Source organism: Rhinatrema bivittatum, chromosome 10, assembly GCF_901001135.1.
Source record: "Rhinatrema bivittatum chromosome 10, aRhiBiv1.1, whole genome shotgun sequence".
Lineage (NCBI taxonomy): Eukaryota > Metazoa > Chordata > Amphibia > Gymnophiona > Rhinatrematidae > Rhinatrema > Rhinatrema bivittatum.
In genome coordinates, this window is record NC_042624.1 from 74,881,685 (window position 1) to 74,894,378 (window position 12,694).

Genomic DNA, 12,694 nt, shown 5'->3' on the forward strand with positions numbered 1-12,694 from the left:
CGACCCCTGATTTTATAACATGTGTGTACTGGTGCGCACATGTTATAAAATCGGGCATCCATGTGTGCACCCCGGTTGCACATGCACATGGACACCTGCGCACATGTTTTCACATCTACCCCATAATGTATCTGTGAGGGTGTGGGAGAGGCAGTCTGTGTGTGTTAGAGAGAGGGAGTGTGTGAGAGAATTAATGTGTTATTGTGCATGTGTGTGAGAGAGAAGATAAAATGTGTGTGTCCCTACCTCCCACAATTTACAACAATCTCATGGTGACTGGAAATCAGAAGATCCCAGGTATGGAGAGCAGGAGATTTTTTTTAATCCTTATTAGTTTTAATTATTGGGTGTAATTTGATGATTCTGCTCTTTTAAAATATTTAATTTTGGGGGGGGGAAATAGAACATTTTTTAATTATTGGATTTTTTATTCATCAGATGTGTTAAAATATTTTATTGTTTGGGAAATTTTTTATATTCTATTCATTAACTGGTTTGAAATATTCTTTTTATGAATATAACTACTATTATGATTAATGTTTTATATTTCTTGATTGTATTTAATGCTTTATGATGAATGGTAATGTCTCTGTTTTTCCATTGTTGCTCTGCATATACAGGCTGGCTTGTTGTGGGTTCCAATTCATAGAAACATAGAAATGACGGCAGAAGAAGACCAAACGGCCCATCCAGTCTGCCCAGCAAGCTTCACACATTTTTTTCTCTCATACTTATCTGTTTCTCTTAGCTCTTGGTTCTATTTCCCTTCCACCCCCACCATTAATGTAGAAAGCAGTGATGGAGCTGCATCCAAGTGAAATATCTAGCTTGATTAGTTAGGGGTAGTAGGGGTAGTAACTGCCGCAATAAGCAAGCTACACCCATGCTTATTTGTTTTACCCAGACTATGTTATACAGCCCTTATTGGTTGTTTTTCTTCTCCCCTGCCGTTGAAGCAGGGAGCTATGCTGGATATGCTTGAAGTATCAGTTTATTCTTCTCCCATGCTGTTGAAGCAGAGAGCCATGCTGGATATGCATCGAAAGTGAAGTATCAGGCACATTTGGTTTGGGGTAGTAACCGCCGTAACAAGCCAGCTACTCCCCGCTTTGTGAGTGTGAACCCTTTTTTCTTCTCCCCTGCCGTTGAATTCAGTTCTTCTCACCACGTTTCTGTTTATACTTTCTGATCTCTTTATTCTATATTTGGTCAGGATCTCTCTGTGTTCTGCATATGTGACCGAGGTGAGGTATTTTGCTGGCATGTACTTTCTGTGTAGGGATCTATAGCAGCCTGGTTTCCTAATAAGAGTTTTACTGGTGTTCTAGGGCCTGGTGTATGTAATGTGTGCAGTATTGTCTTTTCATAGATAAGGTTGTTAGGGTTGTTTTGGTATGGGAGGTTTACTATATTGTAATGGTAATTCTGTTTGTTCATGGCTTTCTGAAGGTCAAGCTCACATCCAATATTCCAAATATCTTTTTTGCAGAGTTCTCGGTTTGGCACCACAGCAGTGCATATAAATATAATATGCATGATGTGTTATTTTTGCCTCAGCAGACTGTATTTATTTTTATTTATTTGTGTGTTTTTCTATACCAAAGTTTGGTACAAGCCTTCACTCCGGTTTACAAATATAACAACTTCTTATATTGAAGGTCATAACAATTAATATTGCTAATTAATGGCTACAGTTAAAACATTTAACTTTGCTAACGGTTACATAATAATATTTAACTTTACTAATGGTAGCATGGTCATATTTAACTTTATAAACAGGCATGGTGATATGGTCATATTTATCGTTACTAATGGTAGCATAGTCACATTTAATTTTACTAACATGCATGGTAACTAGTGGTTTGGGTTAACTATTGGCAGTATTTATTATCCCAGTTGGTTTTTTTTTGGTGAGAAAAAAGGATTCTTATCTTGATGTGTATACTTGGTGAGGATTTGCTAAACGTGCCCTCTTTGTACTCTTGAATGTTCTTTTTCATGTAAAATTTATTATAAAAGCATAATTTAATTGTGTGTGCCTGTAAAGGATGTGGGGGTGTGTGGGGGATGCAGCGTGTGTGCAAGGCTGTAAGGTTTGCCTAGGTTACCTAATACCCTTCCCTGTCCATGGGTTCTGGGCGGGGAGGGGGGGGGGGGGGAGTCAGTTTTTAAAAATATAGAGTGCAGGACGGAGCTTGGCTTTATTGATAGGCCCGGGACAGGCACTGAATGAATCGGGGGGTGGGGGTGGGGGGCAACATAGTAATTTTTTGCACAGGGCAGCAAAAAAACTAGCACCAGCCCTACTGTTGCATGGATATAAACTGCAACATATGTATTATATTACTGCTCCAGGCTAGGTACAAATGGTGTGGGAATGAATGTCTCGTGTTTATGTGCAATGCTTTGACATTCTATGAGCTTTTTGTTTGCTTGTTTGTTTGTTTAAAATGATGTGATGCATTCCAGGACTGTGCATCTGATCTTCTGTGATTTGCTCTATTATTAGTAACTGTAATTTTGCATTACTTGTATTTGATTTGATGTGGATATTCCATGTTTATATTACATCTTTATAAATAAATCTAAGAAAAGAAAGATGGACAGAGGGTAAGGGGAAAGAGAGGGAGAGACTTAACTATCATTTTTACAATGCTGATGGACGTACATAGGATTTTACAATGGTGATAAGTATGTGACACAATAAGCTCCTTCCCCAGAGATCTTACAGTCTAAGAAGTTTAGCAGAGCATGAGGGGAAAGCGAGGGATACAGGCAGCTACACACTAGAGGCAGGAAAAGATGTGACAGCAACAGATCAGAGCTGGCCAGCAGGGGTGGTAATGGGAGACAGGCAGATGAAAGAGGATTACCATGTCCACCAGGTCAAACAGGCTGATTCAGTTGTGGGGTTTCCCCCCCCCCCCCCCCCTTTCATTATCCCCATCGCACTGCATACACAGAGTTGCAGTTCAGATTTTCCCACTGATTTTCTTATAAAAATGCAATGGGATGGGGGAAAGAAACAGGCAAAACCAGGACTGGATCATCCTGTTTGATTGACCTGGAGTGAGAAGGCAATCCTAAAAAAACAAAAAAAATTATTTTGATTATGTGACTTTGGGTGCCCACACCCCATCCTCAGATCTTCAGTGGGCAAGAGCAATCTCCGGTTGCTCCTGCCCAGCTGCTGCTGGTTCTCAAACTGGCCACTGGTCTGCCCATGGTAAATGCCATTTTGTTATACAGCAGAATCTACTGTACAACATAATAGTGCCAACCTCATATGTATGCGTTTCGAAATCCAGCAGTGGCAGGACCAGAACCATTGGACCCACTGAGGACCCATGGATGGGATAAGAACTGGTGTGGGGATGAGATCGGGAGCACTGCAGGGGATGGCACCAAGCTGAAAGCTGGCTTCTCTTGGTGGCAGCAGGGTCTTTTCGCTGGGGGCAGTGGAAGGCTATGTTTCTGTTATATCTATTATATCCACTGCTCAAAGCATTTTCCAAATAGATTATCAGAGCACAAGCTCAAACCCAACCCAATGCTCCAAAAGTCTACCAGCTTTCATGGAATAATCTCCCATCCCCACCCCCTTTCTAACCTCTACTGTATAAGGTGGTTCTAAGATTAGTACCCTCCAAAACCAATTCTTTTTCAAGACAATTTGAATTTCTCAGCTCCCAACTCAGGGAAGACTCAACAAATTAAAATCTCTCTTCGTTTGGAAATATTAACACTTGTGAAGTTGGGAACAGAGAATTTGTACTTCATAATGTCAAAGACAGATAAACCCTATAATAATGTAAGTAACACCACCACTATCTTAGTTGATATGAAAAATACTTATTATTGCAAGCTTTATTACAAACTATTAAAACATCAAAAAAATATATCAAAAGATAAAATGACACAGGATCACAAATATATAATGATTGTATACCCTAATCAATCATTCCTCACTCACACCACTTCTAAAATCTCTTCAGTGTTACGTATTCATAGCACATGTATTGCCAAAATGTATGCAAAGTACTTTCAATGAAACACTTTCAATAAGGCTAGACTTCAAAATGTTACGTTGTAAAAAGCGAAAACCACATAAAAGGCACTAGCATTCAAAAGGATGCAACTGAGCCACAAGAAAAGGATACTTTGTAAATATTACCCAGAGGTGCTGTATAGAGTCCCCTGCATTTCTCTGTTACTTCATGTATATTCCACAGATGTTTCTGTGCCCTATACTGACTCTGTCCTGATGTTTCTCAATATCCTGTGTAATCTCTGTCCCAGTATTCACTCAATCCCTACAAAGGCCTCTGTTTCGCCATGCAGGCTTTTTAGGGGAATAAGTAGCTCACAACTATTCCTGCAGTGGTTCCCTGGACTGCATTTAGTGAAGAGAAATTGATCCCTTATTTTGATGATTCTACTTTGTAGGACCCGTACCAGACCTGAATGCATTTTTTCAATTCAAACACAGTAAATGTTAGCCAATAACAAATATTTTTCATATCAACTAAGATAGTGGTGGCGTTATTTACCTTATTATAGGGTTTATTGTTGGATATTGTAATTTAGGTACCCATGAATTATTTTTGTCCAAAGCCTAGTACTAATACACTAGACAGATAGATAGATAGATAGATAGATAGATATACTTCATATTTTTACAAGTTCTGTCCTATTTCTAGTCCTGGTTCTCTGTGTTGGAGGGGCAGTCATATACATATGTGGTGGACATGTGGACATGTCCAATATTTTTGCAGACAGGTGGAAACCAACATTGGGCTCATTACATGCTTTCATACCAGAAATATGCCTTCCAGACTTCTGAAGTGGGTTAAACATTAAGTCAGAGATTGATATCGCTGATTTTACAGCTGATTCACATTACTAGATTCACCCTGGCCAAGTATGGAAGATTCATCCCAAGGTAAACTCTTGTAAAACTCAAATACAGGAAATATTATCTACCAAAAGCGAAACTATTCAGTGAAGGGTGATGTAGATATTTTGTGTTCAGAACACCTATAAATCCCTTTATAGTTATTTTAGACGTTCTCCTTTATAACTGAGCCTTTCTCATGATGTGTGTCTACCTCCACCCCTGTCTTTTATGATTACACTGTTCAATATAATTTGTACTAGAACTGATGCTGTGTCTGGCTATATATATAGCCATTTTTTAAAATTCACAGCATATTCAACTTTGACCCCCATCATCTAAATAATGTCACTTAGGTCCTATGAGGGAAAAGAGCTTACAGGCCGATACAGTAAAGTTTGCGGGAGAGCGGGCGAGCGCCTGCTCTCCCAGTGCGCGCACAGGCCATACTTCTGTTCACGCGATTCACTAAAAAAAATATTCAAATTAGGGCCCGCGGTAAAAAGAGGCGCTAGGGACACTGGCGCATCCCTAGCGCCTCTTTTTCGACAGGAGCGGCAGCTGTCAGCGAGTTTGACAGCCAACGCTCAATTTTGCTGGCTTCGGTTCTCAAACCCACTGACAGCCACGGGTTCGGAAACCGGACACTGGCAAAATTGAGCATCTGGTTTTCAACCCGCGAGCCGCAGGCCGATTTTAAATTTTTTTTTTTAAATTATTTTTTACTTTGGGACCTCTGACTTAATATCGCCATGATGATTAAGGCAGAAATTAACGCCTACCTTTGGGTAGGCGCTAATTTCTGAAAGTAAAATCTGCGGCTTGGTTACACATTTTACTTAGTGAATCGCGCGGGAATAACTAATAGGGCCATCAACTTGCATTTGCGTGTTGCAGGCGCTATTAGTTTCGGGGGGGGGGGGGGGGGGGGTTGGACGCACGTTTTCGATGCGCTGTTACCCCTTACTGAATAAGGGGTAAACTAGCATGTCAAAAACACACGTCCAAACGTGGGTCAACAGTGTGCTCCACCGGAGCACACTGTACTGTAACGGCCTGTTAGAGAGGAGGCATTTCATATAATTAGCCTAGCATGTAAATGTTAACATCAGTCACAAGGGGGTGGATTTTCCAAATGTTTAAATGGAAAACTTTGGGAGTTTGTTAGTTAAACCTCATTAGTTAAAATGGGCCCTCTCTGACTGGTTAAATTTAACTGACTAAATTCACAAGGTGCATTAACTTAGCCCATTAATACAAGGGCAGGACCAGAAATATGGTTAGATTGGGAGAAGGAACTTAAATGCTGAGCACTGATTTTCAGTGCCAGCTGGTTAATTTATCCAGTTAAGTCTGAGCGGAAAAATAGCAAACAAATCTAGCCAGTCAAATTTTGCCCAGCTAGGCAGGAACATTTTCAGCTGAAAATCTAGCATGTTATGTTTGGCTGAGAATTCTGCTAAAGACAACTAGTCATAATTAATGGTTATTTTACCTGCTTAGCAGGTCCTTGGAGACTGACCCCCAGGTGATAGCCAAGTATGTTCTAACTTAGAGCGTGCTGGATATGTTTTTGTCTGCTATGCTGGAGTAGCCTCTTTGTAAGTCACAAGTACAGGCTGTAATTCCTGAATTATCTGTGTTATTATGCCTTAACTCACTCTGGACGATGACACCACAGATATGGTCATGATTACCTGAACTCTGGCTTCAGTGAGATTGACTCTGCGTGCAAGGTCTTCTCGTACAAAGGCATCAGGGTAATGCGTCCTTTCAAACACTCTCTCCAGTGCTTGCAGCTGGCTGCTGTTGAAGGTAGTCCTGTTTCTTCTCTGCTTTCTTTTCTTTTTCTGCTCAGCATTCAGTTGGTCATCTAAAAGAAAAAAAAGAAAGAAATGATAGTGAAAGCGTGACCTAAGTAGTATTGAAGCAGTTGATACACTTCTTCCAAATCTAATCACTGAAATGCAAACTTAACCTTTTCTGGGATGCTGCAAGGGCTGTAGCAATAGCCAAGAAGTGCCAGACACATTAAAGGCATGGCAAGTGCAAGAAATTTGGCACCCTAGGCAAACATTTGGTCATTCTTTCCCCCCCCCCCCTCCCCCAACTTAACTATTGGCGACAGCTCAAGCCTAGTGCTCCCTCCTACTGGTGGCAGTGGTTCCAGCACAGTGCTTCCTTCTTTGGTGGTATTGGCTCTAGTAAAGCATCACTTTGATCCTCATGCTGGCAGCATTTTTCTGCCCCCAGATCTTGGCACTCTAGATGACTGCCTAGTTTGCCTAATGGAAGCACCAGCCTGATTAAAGGAGGCATAAAATAATGTTTTTATTTTTATGATCATTGATATACTGTTGAGTTGAGATCCTGTCAGCTCCCTACCAGGATTCAGTAAGGATATACTACTATTCAGGCCGATTCAGTAAAAGTTGCGGGAGAGCAGGCCACTCTCCTGTGTGCGTGATTCAGTATTTAAACGAGGGCCCGCGGTAAAAAGAGGCGCTAGGGACACTAGCGCGTCCCTAGCGTCTCTTTTTTGACAGGAGCGGTGGCTGTCAGCGTGTTTGACAGCCGACACTCAATTTTGCTGGCGTCGGTTCTCAAACCCGCTGACAGCCACGGGTTTGGAAACCGGACACCAGCAAAATTGAGCGTCCAGTTTTCAACCCACGAGCCGCAGGCCAATTTTACATTTTTTTTTTAAATTATTTTTAACTTTTGGGATGTCCACCTTAATATCACCATGATATTAAGTCGGAGGGTGCACAGAAAAGCAGTTGTTACTGCTTTTCTGTACACTTTCCTGGTGCCAAGAGAAATTAACGTCTACCTTTGGGTAGGCGCTAATTTCTGAAAGTAAAATGTGCGGCTTGGCTGCACATTTTACTCTCTGTATCGCGCGGGAATAACTAATAGGGCCATCAACATGCATTTGCATGTTGTGGGCGCTATTAGTTTCAGAGGGGGTTGGACGCACGTTTTTGACCCCTTACTGAATAAGGGGTAAAGCTAGCACATCGAAAACGTGTGAACAAACGCAGGTTAACAGTGCGCTCCACTGGAGCGCACTGTACTGTATTGGCCCGATTGTGGGGAAAGATATAATAGTAATCTTGTGGGTGTATAGCTCCCCCTTGTGGAATCTGGCAATAGGTAAGTCCCTCTAGTAGTATATAGAGTACTGGCACCATCTTAGGGTGTGGATTCCTTGTTTTCTTTTGTAAAGGCAACATGTCTTGGCTGTCTTCTGATTTTCTGTATTGAGTTTATGCCTCCATGGAGCCTTTTTATTTGGATGGGAGTTTCTTTCCACCCTCCTAATCCATTTTGTATTCTTAAATTGATTTATTTAAGTGTGACGCACCCATTAACTAGGGACTCAATTAAGTTAATTTATTTTCTGCTCTACCATCACATGGAAGAGTTTCCTTTCATGTAAGAAGAGCCTGAGATCATCAAGATCCAAGGAGAGGGATGACTTTCAGCCATCTGGTGAGAAGGAGAAAATGAGTGATATAGACCCACCCTAGGGCCCAGGAACATCTACTGGATACAATTTGGAAAAGAGAAGCTACTGGTATCATCTTGATACTGCAAAGGAGATGAGAAGAAGTACTGGTACCATTCAGGTATTGTGAGAAGACTAAGGAGTGTGAGGAGACAGCATGGAGAAGGTAGGAGAATAAAAGACTGTGCAATATGAATTCCATCTTTAATACTTCACCTACATTGAGAGGGAAGCAATTGACTTATCCTATACCCATGGGAAGAAAGAAAACATCCACTTAAAGAGTATATCAATTGGTTCTAACATCTTAAGACTTTAAAGAAGTCACACATTTATTTAAAAGCACTTGGAACATCTAAAAGTGAATCAATCAGCTATAAAAGAAATTTATTTCATCATCTTATAACCTATTAGTAAAAAGAAATATTGGAAACTACCAAAGCCTTTAGTGTGTTTTCTTGGTTAATAAATTTGATGCTTATCTGTGCTGTTGTCATTTTGAACTGTAATTAAGTGACTGCAATGTGAAGGGCCTTTAAAGAGATCTTTCCCCCATGCAGATAACCCTGCAATATTGCTTCTAACCATCTACAGTGAAATGCTTAAAAATGTCATTTGAGATATGGCCTCTGGAACTATATTATCTGGGTTCAGCCATCACAGGGGTTTACAATTATGTTTTTTATTGTCTTGCTGATTTAATGTTGAATTTCTATGCATTGCGTCCTTAGGATAAACAGTATAGTAACACAGTAACATATTAAATGACAGTAGATAAAGACCAAAAGGCTCATCTACTCTACCCAGCAGTGATTTTATGCACATTTACCCAAAGTAGATCAAATTCTCACATGGAACCCAACCCCAAGTCCTGTTGAGTCCCTTTTAGGGTTTCAGTACTGCTCTGTGCAGTTTCCCCGTGTCATCCAGGAAGTGCAATGCACCTTGTCACTGGTGGCATGGGCTGCAACTGTCACCAAGTGAAGGCTGAGCAATTCCCTCATTACCATGCTCTTGCCACTAGGGATCCTTTATGTTTATTTCATGCTTTTTTGAAGTCTTCCTCTGTCCTTGTCATCACTACCTCCCCCCGAGAGGGCATTCAGGGCATCCACCACTGACTCTGTGAAGAAATATCTCCTGACATTGTTCCTCAACTTTCCCTGCTGGAGCTTCATATTGTGACTCCCTGGTCCTACATCTTTCTTTCCATTGAACAAGCTTGTCTTCTTGTGCATAATACCTTTCACATATTTAAATATCTTTATCATATCCCTCTATCTCACTTCTCTTCTAGGGTATACATATTAAGTTTCTTCATTCTCATCTGATAGGGATTCCTATACAAACCCTGCACTATTTTGGATGCCCTTCTCTGGACCATCTCTAGCTTCTCTATATCCTTTCTGCAATATAGCCTCTAGAACTGAACACAGTACTCCAGATAAGCCCTCACCAATGGCCTGTAAAGAGGCATCATTACCTCTTTTCTTCTACTGGTTATGCCTCTCCCTGTGCATGCAAGCATCCTCCTGGCTCTGGCCACCATCTTATCATACTGTTTCACTACCTTGAGATCATCCAACACTATCACACCAAGTTCTTGACCACCTACCACATATTGCTCCCATTGAGTTCTGCCCCAAGTGCATGACTCTGCATTTTTTTGGCATTAAATCTTAACTGCCAAGTGTTAGACCTCAAAATAATAATATTGCCAGGTTTTAAGAGTATTACTGTGAGCACTATTATTGCTTACCATACAGCAGTCCTCCATTTATACCCCAGTCCTTTTGCTGCAGGAACAGCCTTTATACAGCAGCATTAGCCAGACAAACAAACAAGTAGAAGGAGCAACATTCTATCTAGCCTCGGTGCTAGTCCCAAAGCATTTCTTATGGCAAAGTTCCCAAATCTATCCCCCCAACCATGCCCTCCCAAAGCATTCCCCAAGTTTGAAAACTGAAAGAGTCTAATGTTCCCCCAATGAACTAACTCCACACCAAGTTTGGTTGAGCTAGGTCCAGTCATTCAAACACTAGGAGGACACACACTCGCACACACATCAGAACGTGCGGCACACGGAGACATTAGTACAAGATGATAAGCGTCTCTTCATATCAAATCAAGGCTACAAATGGTCCATCAACTTTCAGAAGTTCAAAGATCGAGAACAGAGGAAATTAAAAGGTCACCTGGAAGGATAAAGGTGTTACTGTTTTGTACAAATTCTGATACTTTCATACCTGGCACCAAACAGTACAATGTTGGTATAGTTCAGAAGAATATAATCACAACTTATTTCATTTTATAGTCCCAACACCATAAATAAATCAATAGAATACTTAAAGTAAGTCACCATGTGCTGTATTTGATTTGTTTGGTTATAGATTTCAGAATTTTTGTTTGATCATTTTTCTTTATTTGCCTGATTGCTTTTTTATGATCAAATGTGTGCCTAGCTTATGTTTTGGATCAAGAAACATTAGTACCGTATTAAAGAGGAAAAGGACTTTTATTTTAACAGATGCTTCCAAAATTACAGCCTTTGAAAGTGGTATTTTCATTCACAGTAATATTCTATTTGTTTTCAATCTGCAGTACTTCTTATTTAATATTACTGAATTGATTTTCTGGGGTCCTCTGAGGCATGCTGGTTTGCCATCTTGGCGGTTTCCCCACAGCATTTCCTTCTCAGGGTGGCTGGGACAATAACAGTAACAGCAGCTGTAATAACAATAATAATAATACAAACTCAGCTAACTTCTCTGCTGCCTTGAAACTCTCCCCTCTACCTAGGACTCATAGGGAGAGGGAGCCAAAAAATCAGCTGAAAATCATAAGCTCAGTGTATTAAAAAGTGCTGTACAAGCAATCTTATTCCTTCTCAGTCAGTTGCTTCCCCTCTGAACTTCCTCTCTTTCCGTCCCTCAGAACTGAAATCAGGCCGATGGCAAACCCATCTGCTATCCGTACATATGCAATGACTGACGCACATGAACTCAGAGTGACTTCAGACCCCCCCAAGTTCATTGGGTGGCCAGGTGCCTTGCTTTGAACAAAACAAACCATTTTTTAAAGAAATTGCCCTATGTCAAGGGTGGGCAAACTATTTTTAAACAGGGCCACATTACTGATGCTTATTGGATCCGGGGGCCGAGGGGATCCCTCTTAGAACTTTGTGTATGTGTGTTATGTGTAGGTATGTGTGTGTGGGGGGGGGGGGGGGGGGGGAGGGTGTACAATGGCAAGTATACCCCACAGTGAGAGGAGCAAAGCAGCAACCATACTAATGAAAAGAGTAATTCAAAACAGTTAACAAATAGAATAACATCAAATAGTTAAACACATATATAAATGTTCCAATTATCCATAAAATATTTCACCACAGACACATCAAATTATACCCAATAATTCAAATTAGTAAGGATGTTAAAAAAAATTCCCTGCTTTCCATACCTATGAACTTTGAGATTGTCATGTATTAGCAGGCAGAGAGAAAGGAGAAATGTTGCACACACATGTGGACTCCTTTCTCTCTCACCTACACACATCTACACTTGTTCTCCCTTAGCCAGATGAACATGCTTTCTCACCCACACATATTCACATGCCATCTCTCATACAAAGACACAATGCTCTCTCACCCACCCATATACACACACATACTCACTGTCACTGGCTTCCTCACATATACACACACACTCTCACTGATTCTCTCACATACACCTACAAGATACACACACGCACTCACTCACTGGCTCCCTCATACACACAGACCATCAGGCAAGCTTTATGGGATACCTCATTCATTGCTACCCTCAATAAATTAGCACCAATGAAGGCATTTTAAAAGAAAAGGACTAAAACTGCCCCACGGTTGAACAATTCTTTGCAACAGCAAAAGAAAGAAGTGAGAAGAAGTGAAAGGAAGTGGTGACACCATCCAACTCAATCAAATCTGCTCAGTTATTGACTTCTCCTTTCTAACTATAAGAATGCTATAACTGCTGCTAAGAAAGCATTTATCTATTCCAAATTAGCTATATCATTCAACAGTCCCAGGGAGTTGTTTCGCTTTGTCAAACAGATTATTAATCCATTTTCACTCCCGACCAATGCACCATCCCCTCTCCAGGACAGAATGTAGCATATACATTCACAAAATACTTCAATGAAAAAGTGATTACTATTAGAAATACACTCCAATTTTCTGCTAATGTTACAATTGATGATTTTTTCTCAGATGGAATGAAATGGGAACAATCCCGCTCTGTGTCGGAGGCTAT

General features: G+C 40.7%; 1 protein-coding gene across 2 annotated transcripts in view; it reads right to left on the reverse strand.

Annotated features, from left to right (window-relative positions):
• The window catches only part of PRRX1 (paired related homeobox 1), a 117,262-nt gene that overhangs the window by 45,044 nt on the left and 59,524 nt on the right, over nt 1-12,694 (reverse strand). For both annotated transcript variants that reach the window (XM_029618546.1, XM_029618547.1), the window contains exon 2: nt 6,592-6,767. In XM_029618546.1, the coding sequence (XP_029474406.1) occupies nt 6,592-6,767 (176 nt within the window). The remainder of the gene's footprint in view (nt 1-6,591; nt 6,768-12,694) is intronic.